Source organism: Schistocerca nitens, chromosome 4 (assembly GCF_023898315.1).
Source record: "Schistocerca nitens isolate TAMUIC-IGC-003100 chromosome 4, iqSchNite1.1, whole genome shotgun sequence".
Classification (NCBI taxonomy): Eukaryota; Metazoa; Arthropoda; class Insecta; order Orthoptera; family Acrididae; genus Schistocerca; species Schistocerca nitens.
Window position 1 is genome coordinate 518,035,683 of NC_064617.1, and position 18,895 is coordinate 518,054,577.

General features: G+C 46.4%; 1 protein-coding gene across 2 annotated transcripts in view; it reads left to right on the top strand.

The window, feature by feature from the left end:
• The first annotated feature begins 4,425 nt into the window (after positions 1-4,425).
• The window catches only part of LOC126251701 (coiled-coil domain-containing protein 22 homolog), a 214,890-nt gene continuing 200,420 nt past the window's right edge, over positions 4,426-18,895 (top strand). For both annotated transcript variants that reach the window (XM_049952289.1, XM_049952290.1), the window contains exon 1: positions 4,426-4,938. In XM_049952289.1, coding sequence (XP_049808246.1) covers positions 4,889-4,938 — 50 coding nt within the window. In that variant the 5' untranslated portion in view covers positions 4,426-4,888. The remainder of the gene's footprint in view (positions 4,939-18,895) is intronic.

An 18,895-nucleotide genomic window follows, 5' to 3' on the forward strand; every position in this document is an offset into this window, starting at 1 on the left:
TCGGCTACATCATTTAAAGTAGTCAGTGTTGCACTTCCACAACCCATATTTCAGCCAATGTAGCAACACAGCTCGTCGGCACCAAGGACAACAAACGAGGAAACAAAGCTGGCAAACCGTCACACAGTCTCAGAGCATTTATCAACCCTAGTTGCAAAGTTCATAGTAAGAATCTAATTGAATGACAGTTTTGCTTATTGCAATAATTGTTCACAGCCAGAGGTTTTCAATAAATCCAGATTAAAATCACCAGCAACCACTATATCCTTGTTTTTTTACTTTGGAGTGGGACAATAGAGCTTCCAGATTTCTTATGAAATGGTTGGAGTTTCCTGAAGGTGCTCTGTATATACATACTATTATAAAAGACATATTATGAAATACTACTTCTGTTGCACAAGCTTCAGCGTGCTGCTCTGAGGAAAATTTATTAATATCAATATTTTTGATATCAAAGCAGTTTCTGACAAATGTGGCAACTCCTCATTATTCCATATTTCCTCTACAGAAGTAATAAGCTATCTTGAATCCAGTAACATTTAACATATCTATGAGCGGTCACATGATGTTTAGAGAGGCAGATTGTACCAACTGGTTTGCTCAAATTTAATTCTTCAGCACATATAAACAACTCATTAAGCTTTCCCCTCGGATATTCTGTTGTAATAAGGATATCTGTTTTTGTGCACTGGCTCCATGAAAGCAGGATGAATCTTATTTTTCTGTCAATTTTTCAATCAGAGGCTATCTGTATGAATTGTGTGCATTAAAATTTGGTATCTGTCTGCCTCTTTTATCAGTGTGAATGTCATTTCCAGTCTGTCTCTGAACATCTTTTGTTTCTGCCCTTCTTGCCCTAAAAACCTGCTGTTCTGTCACTTGCAACCACTTGCACTTAACTGTTTGTGATAGTGCCCCCCCCCCTCCAACCCCCTTAAGTTATTTGCTACTAGCCCAGACAGTTTTCTCTTTCCTTTTCCGTTAGGGTGAAGGCCAGTATAATCCCACCTATTGATAGAGTCAACAAGAACCACACTGATACAAGACCCCATACTTGATCCAAGCGGCTGTTCCACCTCTAAATTAACTCTTCTAACAGAAGAGTTTAAATGAGGACAGTCATGGCGCCTCAGAACAGACACAAGCCCAACACCAGTATGTCTTGCTGCTGAAGCTATCTTTACCAGGTCACCCTCAATCGAATGGATAGGGTCCCTATCTATACTGTTACCCAACCCACCCAGTATTACCATGGTGTCTTCTTTGTGAAGTCTTTGCAAAGTGAACCTACAGCCTCTATCAGCTGATCCAGACTTGCACTAGGTTTGAAAAAACTTGTGACCTGGTAACTTGACCCTAGTTGATCCTGCAACAGATGGCCAACCCTTCTTCAATGTGAACTACCTAATAACAAAAATTTCTTCTTCTTCACAACTTTTTCTGACTTCTTACATCTTACTTCTTACTTCTCAAAATCTTTGTGAAAGTTTCTTGTGTCCTATCTACTCCTACATCTACTTGTGGCTCATCAGTTTACACCTTTGACAATAGATCAAATCAGCTTTCCACATCGACAACAACACTGTCCGAGAAAGTCCTATTCTTATTTTTTCCATAACCTGTTGTCGCTTCCCACCTTCTTCCTTTTCCTCCCTTAACCTTTGCCGGCCGCGGTGGTCTAGCGGTTCTAGGCGCTCACTCCGGAACCGCGTGACTGCTACGGTTGCAGGTTCGAATCCTGCCTAGGGCATGGATGTTTGTGATGTCTTTAGGTTAGTTAGGTTTAAGTAGTTCTAAGTTCTAGGGGACTGATGACCACAGATGTTAAGTCCCATAGTGCTCAGAGCCATTTGAACCATTTGACCCTAAACCTTTCCAGATCTTGTTTTGCCTTATTCAGTTCCATCTGAAGGGCAGCAGTCTTCTCCTTCTGTTCCACTGCCTTCCTGTCTGCAGCAAATCCTACACAACCAATGAGCCTTTTTTATATCTCTGATTCCCAAGCCACTACAGTCACCCACATTAAAAAAACTGCAACAACCCTCACATCACAACCCATAACTAACATCCTACAGCAAGTCATACACTTCTCACTCGTGGCAAACAAATTTTAGCTTTAGTCTCAATTAAACAAGAATAATTTCACAGACTACTCAACTAATATTCAAAACTTCCGGAGAAATAGAAATGATTAATAAATGAGCTTATTGCTCATGTGATCAGCAATGGGCAGATGATGTCAGCCATCAAAGCTTTCCCCCAGAGAAACCTTCACAATGCCGTGACATGACGTGATCTGACTGCATGGCCAGTGTAGATGCTCCCATTTGAAATGCATTGCAGAATGTTTTGATGAGATGGAACTCGACGTGACATGATGGGCAGTGTGAATTGGCCTTTATCCTCTACAGCAAATATGGTTCAAGAAGTCCATAGTACATGGGGGCACATAGAAGTTGTTTGTTGGTATAATGTGAAAAAATATTACATTGCTTAATTTACGAGAGACATTGTCTATATATCGTCCACATTGGAGTTTACAACCAAATGTAAAAACGAAAACAATTATAGAGGTTACTTCTTTCGGTTTTGTTTCATATATGTATATATCTATGTGGTCTTCATTTTCTCTGTTCATGAACACCACGAACATTGTCTTTTTAAATTTATGATCACCAAAAGCTATTCTGTTTGAGTCAATGCATTATGTTGTTTGTTGAAATATATGAGGTTCTTTTTCTATATTTACTAACCTCATGTCATCAACATACTGTAATACTCATTTTTTTCTCACTGATTTCAATATTTGCGTGAAGAGACTCAACAAAAGTGAACCAAGTACTGATGCTCAAGACGCACCATGCTCTAACTTCAGATCTGCATCTGATCTCTGTAGTCACATATTGCTTTCTGTTCTCAATCCATTGTACTGCATGTTCACACATGCCATAGCTTCCAAGTTTTTCAATTAGTTTTGTGAAAATCAATACATCAAAAGCTGTAGAAAAAAACCAAAAAACTTAGCAGATAACGAGTTTTTATAACTAATGCATTAACTACTGATTCTTTTGGTACTGTTTTCTGTACATTTCCCTTATTGGGAACCATGCTTTGCTGGAATCGGAATACTGTGTTTGTCTAGAATTATAGTATGCCTCCTGTGCATAAAAATCTCTGTTATTTTTGAGAAACCAGATAATAAGGATTCTGTTCTATATGTATTTAGGTCATCTTGTCATCTTTCTTATGTCTTTGTATCAAATGGTTCAAATGGCTCTGAGCACTTTGGGACTTAACTGCTGAGGTCATCAGTCCCCTAGAACTTAGTACTACTTAAACCTAACTAACCTAAGGACATCACACACATCCATGCCCGAGGCAGGATTCGAACCTGCGACCGTAGCGGTCCTGCAGTTCCAGATTGTAGGCCTAGAACCGCATGGCCACTGTGGCCGGCCCATGTCTTTGTAGTCTACTACTTTGCTTAATTTAAGCCTTTTTCTGAATACCCCTTGTGTATGCAGCTGTTCACTGTATCCGAAAGTTGTTGAAATATTTCTTCACTCACATGCTTAATTCGATACTTAATAATCTTTTGCAGACACTGCTCTATGAGTGAAAGATGAAAGACTACTTGTGTGTAGCAAGAAAAGGGACGATTCCAATACTGAACCTTGTGGAACACGACCACTCATTTGTTCTCACTCAGAGTATGATTCATAATGAGAAATGTACTATCTGATACGACCGTTTACTTGCTATCTATTATAAGTGGAGTGAATCACAAACCGATTGTACTGCGGAAGTCATAAGCTTGAAGTTCCTCATCAATAATATTGCGATTTACACATTTAGAGACCATCTTTTATAATATTTAGATACACATTAAGTGAAATCGTAGGGGGCATTGGAAAAGCCGTTCCGAAAATCAAATTGCTTTTGTCTAATTGAAGGTAACTAAATAAAATTTGTTGCTGTTGTCTCCTGCTTTGCTTCCTGATTGTTCACAATTACTATAAAACCACAGTCGGCAAACCTAAAAATATATTCTTGTCTTTTCTTGTTAATTCAACCTGTGAAATCACCCATTGCACACAGGTCTTCTTCGTACGCAATAGAAATGATCTTTTAAATCCCTATTTTTAAATATATGCTAGACACTGTCATTGCCCCACCAATGTTACAACACCAGATTACTTTTTTACCAGTTTTTTCTACTTCGTTTTATTAAGTAGTTCCAGAACTCATCAAGTAATACTGCAGCGTGGTGATCAATAGATGGAATAAATGTTTGTAAATGATTAAACAAACGTTTAGTAGTTTGATACGCGACTGATGTTGAAATAAAAATTTATTTTACTGGGTGTCATAGCACTTATGCAGCGATAAATTGAGCGTGGAATGCGAACAGCGCAGTGATGTAACCAAACCTGTGACATCGGCGTGAGCCGAGGGGCGTGCGCTAAATGTATGTTGATCTTGAGTTGGCGAGTAATTAAGCCGGTTTAAAATAAAGTCTCTGATTTAGTAGAAGTGTGTTGAAGTTTTGAATAGGAATTGCGTGGATGAAACATTAGTGAGAATATGTTTAAAGTGTCAATGGTGAACTTCCTGTGTGTCGGGAAGGATTTAAACCGGAGTGGGAAACTGGAGAGTGTACTGAATATTGTGCTAATTATTATGTTAACGTAGCATTTGAACGGCAAGTGATTTACGTAATTACAATACATACTATCATGCGATTCTTTGGAGAAACGTTATACATAATGTGAAAAAAATTAGCTAACCGTTTTGTACAAGACAAAAACTGCGTTATTCCTTTCGGTACACGGATAAAGGACTGCACTGAGAGAAGTGTTCGACTACGTACGTGATCATAATATTCACGATGGAAGAAGTGGATAAAATAATTATTCACTCTCTGCGGCAGGTTGGATGGTAAGTTTGTGATAGGTTTAGTTGATAATGAGTACCCTTTAGTTACTGTGCTGTCAAACCACACATATCTGAATTTAATAATTAGAAAAATTGTTTTGTCGTTGCATGCGAGTGTCATGAAAGCTAACTAAAGTGAACGGTTTATGAATGATAGTTTGGTAATATTTCTGAACGTTCAGAGGTCTGCTGCAACACTATTAGCAAATCTGATTGTATGTTCTGAAGACTGCACCGAATGTGATCAACACGACAGTAAATAAAGTAGGGCAAAACAGTTTACGTTGTGTGAACGAGTTGACAAGATGATAATTTTTGTTTACTTTACTTGTGAAAATGTATTGATAATCATTATCGGTCTGTGCTCCAGGTTTCCTTTTAGCAGAGGTCATAGTTATCACGCCCTCTGTTTTCAACAGTTGTTCGTTTACTAATGTTCAGCTGACTTCTGTACATCACAGAGGCACTATCTACCAACTGGTAACACGTGAAAATATGTCTTTCAGAATTTGCGGTTTGCAGGCCTTACTGGGATAGGCCTGCATGACAACATAATTCCCTGCTCCTCCGAAAACAGTGCCAGATATTTAAAGAAATGATATCAAATTTGAAGCTAGGGAGGGATATAGGGGGAACCACTAGTATACATTTCGTTTAATGCCATTAAGAGCCAGCATTTTGATAGAAGGCAGATGGAACAGTGAATGTCCTCAGCTACTCTTAGGTTGCCACAATGTAACGAAAAATTAGAAATCAAACATATAAAAGTGTTAAGATGGTTTAACTGGTTGTTATCAGATGAGTGTGTGTGTGCATCAGATGTTATGGACATTGTTTTATATTCTGAAAAAGTTAATGGTTCATCCTTATCCGCATTGTGAGCTGAGCTTGGAAATCTCTGGCACAATGGTTTTGTGATCATGAATTGTTCTCAGTAAATTGTTCATTATGTCATCAAAGAACTACGGAAATAATGTTGAAAAGTTTAATGACATGTTGTATGTTGGAGGGCATGGATGGGACAGAGATCACTGCCAAAACTGAACATTTTGGATGTTGTGAGAATGATATAAGTTTAGAGCTTTTTTATGTCTTATCTGTCTCCTTTGTTTTGAACAATAGTCACAGCATTATTCAAGTTTTTCTGAATTGTTTCTTCCTACAGACATTGAAAAAAGCTGTTTCAATGTGTAAATGTAGATCATGCAAAACCTCATATTGTATTATCTGACATGAGATTGACTTGTTTGGCAACTGAGAGCTGCAAAACTTTAGTATATACAAATGAGGTAGGCTATATTTTTCTAAACTGAATTCATAATTACCAAGAAAGATCTTCTACAGATAACTGTGTTGACCAAAACCTCAATATTATTCTGTGATAGAACTCTGGCCACCGCAGCTTAAAAATATAATGTTATGCTGCACGAGTGTTTATACCTAAAAGAGTGTACACATGGGAAGCTGACATTCTGGTATCCATTTGAATGTGATCATTTCATCAGTGTGAGACCAATGGTGCCTCATGGAGAGGTTTATTGTTAAAATTTCAAAAGAGCAAGTTCTGGGAAGAGTCAGGTGACATATTACTTCCTTCCATGTGTGTCATGAAATGACCACATTTAATCATTTTCAACCATTTGTCATTCACTGCAGCATAAAGGTGTCCTCGAGACTTTTCCGTGCGCCAGCCATAAGAACAAGTGTTGCTCCTGCATGTTTTCCAATGTCATTAATCAGTCTATCATTGCATTGTCACTTAAGACTTTCCTTGTGTATTGGGATCCATCAGAGACATTCGTTTATCCATTTACACCCATTTGCCTTGTTTCATTACAGTAATAAATAAGATTTCTACTCCAGTGTGTTCTGTGATAGGCTTGTATATTTTTCTGCCTCTCCGAGTAGTTGCTATCATGCATCTCTGCATTGCTTGCAAAGAAACTCTATCTTTGGGTAATTTTAGGATTAAAACTACTGTCTCACTGCTGCAAGTGTACACATACAGTTGAATACAGACTGCTAGTAAGCAGTCTCTCTTAGATACATCGAGACTAAAGTAAAGTGTTGAAACCTGTTTAATTTAGCCAAATTATGCTAGGGCATTTTTCTTTCTTGAGCTGCCCATCTAGTCATTTTCAGTTGTTCTGGTTCTGTGACTTCATTGATAATGTATACTATTTTCCATTAATTGTATTCATTATTTATTTATTTAGTTCTATTGTAATTGATTGGTTTATCTACTTTCTAGATAATAGTATTAAGATCTGCCATTTGTTGTTGAAGTTTATCCTTACCAGAGCCAAAGAGTAGTGTCTCCTCAGATAATTAAACATTGTCCAGATATGTTTCACCAGCAAGTATTCCTTCATTATTTTGACATTTTAAGAAAACAAAAACTTCCTTTAGGCCTCTTGAGAGGAGTTTTGTTGAGATGGAATCCCTTAAGATGCTAAATTTCTTGCTAAACTGATGAAGCCTAATTTGAAACTGTAGCATGATGTATATGTTCTCCAGTATACTAACATAGGTTGAATTAATACCTTGTTTCTCAAGGGCTATTGATATAGATTTTGCTGAAATTGAATCAAAACCTGTGGCAAAGAGGTTTCTCTGCAATATCCTTTTGTCCCAGAGGACGGCCCAGCAAGATAAGCAGGCAAACTTTTGGGAAGTAGGGGGAAGGTACTGGTGGAAATAAAGCTGTAACAACAGGTTGGGAGTTTTGCCTGGATAGCTTAAGCCAGTAATATCACTGTCGACGAAGGGCAAGGTTCGAGTTTTGAGTCCCAGTCCAGCACACAAATTTTAAAATACTAGGAAGTGTCAGAACAGCTTGCCACTGTGCTGAAAATTAAAAATGTAATGCTGGAAGGTAATCTGATGTCTGTTAATCCCAAGCAAATTGGAAATTTCTACTCGTTCCATTTTGTAATTTCATTCACAACTAAAAAATACTTTGAGTGGTTGTACACTGGTTCAAATAGGTATGGGTTGCGGTCACTTGACTCCTCAAATTAATTCCTATCTTTCTTTACTTCTTCTGGTCCCAATCCAGTTTCAACCAATGTACTTTTCAGAATTCAGAGTGTGAATTGCGCAAGGAGGAGCACCCAGTGTGGCCATCCTGTCACCCAGTTCTGCACAAATTTCCTTCCATATCCAAAACTTAACACAATAGCCCACTGACAATGCAGGGATCAGATGCGTTTACAGGGGACCCAGGGACAACAGGGTTGCTACCGGTGCCTTCATCTTGGCCTTTGAGGGTGATACATTGCCTGAAGAGGTCAAGGTGATGGTTCACCACTGTAACGTTAAACCTTACGTCCCTCACTCTATGCAGTGTTTTAAGTGCTGGAAATTTGGGCACATTTGCTGCAGCTATATTACCACCGCCATCACAAGTACCAGTCGTACCACACTCTGTGCAATGAACAGTGGGTCCTCAGGGCCTTCCGAATCATCTGCCCCCGTGGTGGAAGGGGAAAATCTCCTTCCGTTGCTCCCAAAGTACCTACTTCAGGAGCAAGGACGCCCCCCCCCCCCCAAATGCAGAGTATCACGGGTCCCCTCCCCCCAGCCGGAGAGGCAACAGCCTCCTGCGGTCCTCTTGTGTGGAAGGGGTCCCAAGGGACCCTCTCTCCAAAGGTCTCCACTAATGCCACAGCAGACACTCGCCAGTGGCTAAAGGAGCCAAAAGCTGCTGGACAGAGATCTTCACAGTCCTCCTCCATGCCTGAAGCTACTTCCGAGAAGCCCTCCCAGCAAGCCCCTAAAGAGAAGCGAGAGGTCAAGCAAATAAAGAAGTCTACTAAGAAAAAGGACCCTCCAGTGGCCACAACACCACCACTCCCTACCAGTTCTGCACCTGCCCCCCTGCGGGTTAGAATAGGCCCGCGGTATTCCTGCCTGTCGTAAGAGGCGACTAAAAGGAGTCTCAACTGTTTCGGTCTTATGTGCAGGTCCCCTCTCGGGTTTGACCTCCATCCTTCTAAAGTATTCCGAAGAGCGAGCCAATTGGGGAAGGGCGCCTTACATGGTGCACTGTATTCGTCGTGCAATTAGACCTTTAGCCGGCTTTCTCGTCGTTGCAATGGTGTCCCGCTCGTTTTCGATCTCTTGGGCGATTACCACGCTGCACTCTGCAGTGTTTCTTTTATTTGCGACGACGACCTTGGACAGTTTTGCACCTAAGATCCAGCACGGTAGCCAGTCCGTTGTGGTGGGGCCGCCATGTACCCTCTTGGTTGTAGCCCCCTGACAACACAGGGATCGCTCTACTGATGCCTGTGCCGTAAACTCCCCACGTATGCCAAGGAGTAGATGCCCATCTCCCAGGGGCATCGGGACTCCCGGCAATGGCCATCCTGCCAGGTGGCCTTTGCTGTGGCTGGGTGGCGCCCGTGGGGAGGGCCCTTGGTCGGAGTAGGTGGCATCAGGGCGGATGACCCGCAATGAAGCGTGGTACATCATCTCTCGCTGGCGGCCAGCCGTCAGCAGTCTCTAAGCGTTCCAAAGCTCACTTTAAGGCTAATGTGTATGACCCCAAATCGTTCCCCTCCCTGGCCACACCATGGGAGGAACGAAAGGCTATGAATGAGAGCGACAGGTATTCGCCCCGGTATCTCCTCTGTACCAGAGCTGACGGGGAATCGTTTGTGTCTGTGAAGCCTCAGTTCTTTGTCGAACATTTAGAGAACAAGTTCGGGGAGGTGGAGGGCCTGTCCAAGATGCGGTCAGGGTCAGTCTTAATAAAAACGGCATCCTCTGCCCAGTCACGAGCCTTGCTCGCTTGTACGAAGTTGGGGGATGTTTCTGTTACTATCACCCCCCATAAAAGCTTAAATATGGTTCAGGGAATTATTTTTCACCGCGATCTCCTTTTACAGTCCGATGACGAGCTGCGTGCCGACTTAGAGCGACGAGGTGTACATTTCGTCCGGCGTGTTCATCGGGGTCCGAGGGACAATCAGGTAGCTACCGGTGCCTTCATCTTGGCCTTCGAAGGTGATATCTTACCAGAGAAGGTCAAGGTGATGGTCTACCGGTGTGACGTCAAACCCTATATCCCTCCCCCGATGCGGTGCTTTAAGTGCTGGAAGTTCGGTCACATGTCCTCTCGCTGTACTTCTAGCCTCACATGTCGAGATTGTGGACGCCCATCTCATCCCGATACTCCATGTGCTCCGCCTCCCGTCTGTGTCAACTGTGGAGAGCCTCATTCCCCTTGCTCGCCGGACTGCAGTGTCTTACAGAAAGAACGCAAAATCATGGAATATAAGACCCTGGACCGACTGACTTACACTGAGGCTAAGCGGAAATTTGAACGGCTACATCCCGTGCGCATGATGTCATCTTATGCCTCCACTGTCACTCCTGCTCCAGCTCCTTCAGCTGCAAGATACACAGTGAGCTCTCAGAATCAGAGGACCTCACCTGCCCCCTTGACAATGGGGGCCCCTTCTCTTGCTGTTGCTCCCACACCATCTACCTCGGGAGCAGCACCCACTAAACCATCGGGGACACCAGTCCCCCCTTCTCAGCCGGAGAAGCGTAAGTCTTCTTCGGCTTCTCTCGCTCGGAAGGGATCCCTTGGGTCACTCCCTTCCCAGGTTCCTACCAGCGGCACAACAGACACCAGCCAGTGGCTGAAGCAGCCACAGGTCGCTGGTCGACGGGCTTCGCGTTCCACTTCGGTCCCAGAGACTGACTCAAATAAGCCCTCTCACCAACGGCAACCAAAGGAACAGCGAGAGAAAACGACTTTGAAGACCCGTAAGTCCAAGACACCTGCAGTGGCACCTACTCCACCGCTACCTAAAAGCTCTGCATCTGAGGATGAGGTGGAGATCCTTGCGTCCGCTGAGGACCTCGATCTCGCCGATCCCTCAGACACAATGGATACCACTTGCACGGGTGCTCCATCGGAGGCAACAGGTGACCCAGCGGTGTAATCTGCCTTCCCAGTCCCGTCACGCCTTTCTCCGCAATGGCCAATACCATCCTCCAGTGGAACTGCAGCGGTTTCTTCCACCATCTAGCTGAGCTCCGCCAACTTATCAGCCTTCACCCTTTCTTCTGCAACGCTCTCCAGGAAACTTGGTTTCCAGCAATGCGAACCCCCGCCCTCCGTGGCTATCGGGGTTATTATAAGAACCGAGCAGCTTATGAAAGGGTGTCTGGTGGCTTCTGCATATATGTCCTTCACACTCTGCACAGCGCGTCTGTCCCTCTCCAGACGCCTTTAGAGGCTGTCGCTGTACGCGTGTGGACGCCACAGGCTGTTACCGTCTGCAGTCTTTACATTCCACCGGATGGTGATGTCTCGCAGCATGTCCTGGCTGCACTGGTCGCCCAATTGCCGCCACCTTTCTTGCTATTGGGCGACTTCAACGCCCATAACCCTCTGTGGGGTGGGTCAGTTGCAACAGGTCGAGGCGCCATCGTTGAGCATTTATTGTCGTAGCTCGATCTCTCGCTGTTAAATGATGGTGCCTTCACACACTTCAGTGTGGCGCATGGCACCTACTCCGCCATTGACCTTTCAATCTGTAGCCATAGCCTCTTACCGTCTGTCCAATGGAGTGTGCATGACGACCTGTGTGGTAGTGACCACTTTCCGCTCTTTTTGTCACTACCACAGCGTCACTCTTCTGGGCGCCCTAGCAGATGGGCTATGAATAAGGCTGACTGGGACTTGTTCTCCTCCACTGCTGCTTTTGAGCCTCTCTCTACTGATGACATTGATGCGGTGGTTCAATCGGTCACCACCGGCATCGTTACTACCGCCGAATCTGCCATTCCCCGTTCTTCTGGGTCCCCTCGGCGGAAGGCTGTGCCTTGGTGGTCGCCTGAGATCGCTGAAGTGATTAAAGATCGCCGGCAGGCGCTCCAGCGTCACAAGCGACATCCCTCCATAGACCACCTTATCGCGTTCAAACGGCTGCGTGCGCGGGCCCGCCTCCTTATCCGCCTAGGCAAGAAGGAATGCTGGGAGCGGTATGTGTCCACCATTGGCCTCCATGTCACTCCATCGCAGGTCTGGGCCAAGATTCGACGCGTCTACGGCTATCGGCCACCTGTCAGCGTCCCTGCGCTCTCACTGAATGGAGCAGTTTGTACTGACTCCGATGTCATTGCAAATCGCTTAGCAGAGCATTTTGCTATGAGTTCCGCTTCTGCGAATTACCCCCAGGCCTTCCGCTCCATTAAAGAGCGGATGGAACGTCGGAGCCTTTCGTTTCACACCAACCACCTAGAATCTTACAATGCTCCATTTAGTGAGTGGGAATTTCGCAGTGCCCTAGCTGCTTGCCCTGATACCGCTCCTGGGCCAGATCGCATCCACTGTCAGATGCTGAAACACCTTTCAGTGGACTGCCAGCGGCGCCTGCTCGATCTTTACAACCGTCTTTGCGTCGAGGGGGAGTTTCCGTCGCAATGGCGGGAAGGCGTTGTCATCCCCGTTTTGAAACCTGGAAAGAACCCTCTGGAGGTGGACAGCTACCGTCCCATTAGCCTCACCAACGTTCTTTGCAAGTTGCTTGAACGGATGGTGAGCCGGCACTTGAATTGGGTACTGGAGTCTCGGGGCCTTCTGGCTCCGTCTCAGGGTGGGTTCCGTAAAGGCCGCTCCGCCACAGACAATCTGGTGAGCCTGGAGTCGGCCATCTGTACTGCCTTTGCCCGCCGTCAGCACCTGATCGCTGTCTTTTTCGACATGCGGAAGGCGTACGATACGACGTGGCGTCATCACATCCTTTCTACGCTTCATGGATGGGGTCTTCGGGGTCCTCTGCCGATTTTTATCCGCAATTTTCTGTCGTGTCTTACATTCCGCGTGCAAGTCGCGGTCTCGTATAGTTACTCCCACGTCCAGGAGAACGGTGTGCCACTGGGTTCTGTTTTAAGTGTCTGTCTGTTTTTAATAGCCATTAACGGGCTTGCTGCAGCCGTGGGAAGTTCTGTCTCCCCTTCCCTGTATGCTGACGACTTTTGCCTTTACTACAGCTCTACTGGCATTGCAGCTGTTGAACGTCAGCTACAGGGCGCTATCCGTAAGGTGCAGTCTTGGGCTGTAGCGCATGGGTTTCAGTTTTCGGCAGCCAAGACCCGCGTTATGCATTTCTGCCGGCGCCGAACAGTCCATCCTGAGCCGCGGCTTTATCTTGCCGACGAACTGCTTGCTGTGGTGGAGACCCACAGGTTTTTGGGGGTGGTTTTCGATGCCCGGTTGACTTGGCTGCCTCATATCCGGCAGCTCAAACAGGCGTGTTGGCGGCATCTCAATGCTCTGCGATGTTTGAGCCACACCCGCTGGGGCGCCGACCGATCTACCCTCTTACGGCTCTACCAGGCGTTAATCCAGTCCCGTCTGGATTATGGGTGCCTGGCTTATGGCTCAGCATCCCCGACTGCGTTGCGGGTGCTGGACCCAATTCTCCACAGCGGGATACGCCTTGCCACTGGTGCTTTCCGCACCAGCCCTGTGGACAGCATACTAGTGGAGGCAGGTGCCCCTCCACTGCGGTTACGACGCCAACACTTACTGGCTGCTAATGCTGCCCATGTTTTTAGCTTGCCCGGGCATCCAAATTACCGTGTGCTGTTCCCGCAGTCAGTCGTCCATCTGCCAGAACGTCGGCCCCGGTCGGGTTGTCCGATCGCCGTGCGCGTCAAGGAGCTTCTCTCCGGGCTTGGATTTTTCCCTGTTCCACCTCCTTTCCGGGCCACTTTGCGTGCACCCCCATGGTGTGTTCCTCGCCCTTACCTTCGGCTCGACTTGGCACAGGGCCCGAAGGACTCAGTCCCTCCAGAGGCCTTCCGCCGCCGTTTTTATTCCCTCCTGGCCACGTATCAGGGCTCTGGGATTGTTTACACTGACGGTTCGATGGTTGCTGGTGGTGTCGGTTATGCGCTCACTCTAGGGGACCATTCCGAACAACGTTACTTGGCGGCTGGCTGCAGCGTTTACACTGCTAAGCTGGTCGCCATCTTTCGAGCCCTAGAGTATCTCCGCTCCTGCTCAGGTGAGTCCTTCGTTATCTGTAGCGACTCCCTGAGCAGTTTACGGGCTCTCGACCAGTGTTTCCCTCGTTCCCGTCTGGTGATGGCTATCCAGGAGTCCCTGTCTACTCTTGACCGTTGTGGCCGCTCTGTGGTCTTTGTTTGGACCCCAGGCCATGTTGGGATCCCCGGGAATGAGAATGTTGACCGTCTGGCGAAAGAGGCCACGAGTACATCATCTCTTGATGTTGGCCTCCCAGAGACTGATTTGCGGGCAGTCTTCCGCCGCAAAATTTTGGCGCTATGGGACGATGAATGGCGCGAACTGACGACGAGCAATAAACTCCGTGCTGTCAAGGAGACGACGGCTGTGTGGCGGTCATCCCTGCGAGCCACTTGCAGGGACTCAGTAGTTCTTTGCCGGCTCCGCATTGGTCACTCCCGGCTGACACACAGTTATTTACTGCGCCGGGAGGACCCTCCTCTATCTCGCTGTGGGGCGGCTTTGACGGTGGCCCACATTTTGATGGCCTGCCCCCTTTTAGCTGTGGTCAGGCAGACATTTGCGCTGCCTGATACGCTCCCTGCCCTTTTAACAGACGACTCCGCAATGGCTGACTTAGTTTTACGTTTTATTCGGGCAGGGGACTTTTATCATTTAATCTGAGTGTTTCTGTTTTATGTTATTGTTTTGTGTTGATTCTGGCCCTTGGCCTATGGTTTTAAACTGATTTTTTAACGTGTTTCTAAGTGGTTGGCTTTTCCTTTTTTTATTTTTTTTATTTTTATTTTATTTTTTTTTATTTCTATGGTCGGCCAACCACCGTCACACTCTGTGTGGTTTTAGTTCGTTTTGTCTTTTCTTTGTCTCAGTTTCTCTTGTTCTGTATCGTCTGTGTTCTATTCTGTTCCTCGTTTTTTATTCTCTGTGGGTGTTCTTTGTATTTGGAAAAAGGGACCGATGACCGTAGCAGTCTGGTCCCTTTGATCCCCCAAACCAACCAGTTCTGCACCTGCGGATGAGGTGGAGATCTCAGTGGTCCTTGAGGACCTGGATCTCACTGATGCCTCATTCACAATAGGAATGGATACAAATACTCAATCGGTGGCAGCAGGTGATCCTGAGGCATAATCTGCCTCCTCGCATGCTTCATACCTTCCCAGCCTCACGATAATGTCATCCACCAGTGGAATTGCTGTGGTTTTTCCCACCACCTGGTTGAGCTACAGCAACTCTTAAGCTTTACACCTGCTTTCTGCATTGCCCTCCAGGAAACCTGGTACCCGGCAGTGCGGAACACTGCCGTTCGCGGCTATAGGGGATGTTACAAGAACCGTAGCGACTATATTAGTGTCAGGTGGAGTTTGTGTGTATGTCCTGAACTCCATATGCAGTGAATCTGTGCCTCTTCAAACTCCTCTTGAAGCTGTTGCTGTCAGGATAAGGACGATGCAGGAAATAACTGTCTGCGTCCTCCACATGGTGCAGTACCCCTGAACGCAATGGCTGCACTGGTTCATCAACTCCCTAAGCCTTTTCTACTTTTGGGAGATTTTAACGCCCATAACGCTTTGTGGGATGGCACTGTGCTTACTGGCCAAGATAGAGATGTCGAAACTTTCCTGTCTCAACTCGACCTCGAAACTTTTCCGTCTCAACTCGACCTCTGCCTCTTAAATACTGGGGCGCCCACACATTTCAGTATGGCTCATGGCACTTACTGGGCCATTGATTTATCCCTCTGCAGCCCAGGACTTTCCCATCTATCCACTGGAGAGCCCACGATGACTTGTGTGGTAGTGACCACTTTCCCATCTCCCTGACACTCCCCCAGCACCATTCCCCGTACATCTACCAAGAAGGGCTTTGAATAAGGCAGACAGACCTCTGCTGACACTGTTGAATCTCCCGCCCATGGTACCATCGATGTGGTAGTTGAGCAGATCACTAGAACGATTGTTCCTGCAGCGGAAAACACAATCCCTTGTTCTTTAGGGTGCCCCCACCGAAAGTCAGTACCTTGGTAGTTGCTGGAAATTGTTGTGGCCATTAAAGAGCATCGGCGAGCTCTAGAGAGACATAACCTACACCCTTACCTAGAGCACCTAATAGCTTTTAAACAGCTCCGTGCCCGTGTTTGCCAGCTTATGAAAAGACTAAAACAGGCGTGTTGGGAGAGGTACATCTCGACCATTGGGTGCCGTACATCACCTTCCCAAGTCTGGACGAAGATCACACGTGTTTGTGGGTACCAGACCCCGACAGGTGTTACTGGCATTAACATCAATGGTGTGTTATCTACTGTCACAAATGCAACTGCCGATCACTTTGCTGAGCACTATGCTCGAAACTCGGTGTCAGAGAATTATCCCCCAGCATTTTACACCCTCAAATGGCGGGTGGAAAGGAAAGCCATCGCGTTCACTGAACGTCACAGTGAACCTTATAATGCTCCATTTACATAGTGGGAGCTCCTCAGCATCCTTGCACATTACCCCGACACAGCTCCTGGGCCAGATCGGATCCCCATTCAGATGATCAAACATCTCTCGTCTGACTACAAGCGACATATCCTAGTCATCTTCAACTGGATCTGGTGCGACGGCGTCTTTCCATTGCAATGGTGGGAGAACACCATCATTCCAGTGCTCAAACCCAGTAAAAACCCACTTGATGTAGATAGCTATTGGCCCATCAGCCTCACCAACGTTCTTTGCAAGCTGTTAGAATGTGTGGTAAGTTGGCGGTTGTCTTGGGTCCTGGAGTCATGTGGCCTACTGGCTCCATGCAAGGGTGGTTTCCACCAGGGCCACTCTACCATTGATAATCTAGTTTTCCTCGAGTCTGCCATACAAACTGCCTTTCCCAGACACCAACATGTGGTTGCCCCTTTTTTTTTTTTTTTTTTTTTTTACAAAAAGCATATGACATGACTTGGCGACATCATACCCTTGCCACATTATATGAGTGGGGCCTTTGGGCCCGCCCCTGAGTTTTATCCAAAATTTCCTATCACTCTGTACTTTCCGTGTCCAAGTTGGTGGTTCCAATCTTTATTTTTTGTGGCCATTAATGGTCTAGCAGCAGCTGTAGGGCCGTCTGTCTTACTCTCTCTGTATGTGGATGACTTCTGTATTTCGTACTGCTCCACTAGTACTAGTGTTGCCGAGCGGTGCCTACAGGAAGCCAACTACAAGGCGCAGTCATGGGCTCTAGCCCACGGCTTCCAGATTTCGCCGGCAAAGTCGTATGTTATGCACTTCTGTCGGTGTCGCGCTGTTCATCCAGAACCAGAGCTTTACCTTACTGATGATCCCCTCACTGTAGTGGAGACATATCGATTCTTAGGACTGATTTTTGACACCTGATTGACTTGGCTTCCTCATCTTCATCAGCTTAAGTGGAAGTGCTGGCAGCACCTCAATGCCCTCTGCTGCCTGAGCAATACCAACTGGGGTGCAGATTGCTCTACGCTGCTGCAGCTGTACAGAGCCCTTGTACAATCCTGCCCGACTATGGGAGTCTGGTTTATGGTTCAGCGGCACCCTCAGCATTGCATTTACTCGACCCAGTGCACCACTATGGCTTTCGACTAGCGCCAAGAGCTTTTAGGAAGAGTCCGGCGGTCAGCGTCCATTGCAGGTCAGGCGTGCACAACTCCTTACCAGTTACGTTGCACACGTTCGTAATGCTCCTGCGCATCAGAATTACCATCTCCTTTTCCCACCCACCGTGGTTCATCTCCTGCATCAGCAGCCCAGGTCGGGGCTTATAATGACAGCTCGCATCTGATCCCTTCTATCTGAACTGGAGTCCTTGCCTTTACCACCTATATTCGAGGTCCATTCGTGTACACATCCATGGTGTTCACCTAGGCCGCGGCTTTGCCTGGATCTTTCACATGGCCCTGTGGCTCTCCGCTGTCATGTCCTCTCAATTCTTGACATGTACTGAGGCCATGAAGTGGTATACACCGACAGCTTGATGGCTGATGGTCACATTGGCTTCGCGTTTGTCCATGGAGGACATATTGAACAGCAGTCCTTACCTAAAGGCCGCAGTGTTTTCACTGCAAAGCTGGTGGCTATATCTCGTGCTCTTGAGCACATCCATTCATGCCTTGGGGAGTCATTTCTTCTGTGTACTGACTCATTGAGTAGCCTACAAGCTATCGACCAGTGCTACCCTTGTCGTCCTTTGGTAGCGACCATCCAGGAGTCCATCTATGCCTGGGAATGGTCCTATTGCTCAGTGGTGTTTGTGTGGACTGCAGGACATGTCAGAATCCCAGGCAAGACCTCCATGCGGGCTTTTCGCATGGACTCTGTGGTTCTCTGCTGGCTCCGTATTGGCCATACACGGCTAACACATGGCTACCTCCTCCGTTGCGAGAACACACCTCAGTGTCACTGTGGCTCACATATGACTGTCATCCACATCTTGCTGGACTGCCCACATTTAGCTGCTCTGCGGCCGACTTTTAGCCTTGCGAGCACCCTACCTTCAGTGTTGGGCGACAATGCATCTACAGCAGATTCAGTTTTTCATTTCATTTGTGTGTGTGTGTGTGGGGGGGGGGTGTTTATCGTATCACACTTTCTTTGCATTTGTTTGTCTTGGTGGTTGTCTTTTTCCCTACATGTGTTCATCTCGCCTTGTCTTTTTAGGGTGGACATTTTAATGTGTTTCAGAGTGGGTGGGTCATCCTCTTTTATTATTATAATCAGCCAGCCCAGGCCATATGCTCTATGGTTGTAATACATTCTTCTGCTTTTCCTTGTCGTGTCTGTTTTCCCCATTTTTTGTTCGTTCCATTTGTTTTCTTTTTGGGTGTGGTGTTGGGTGTTTTTGTGCCTTGAGCCTTGCTTGCGTCAGGAAAAAGGGACTGATGACCCTGTAGTTTGGTCCCTTTATACCCCAAACCAACCAACCAACAATGCACTGCTGGTG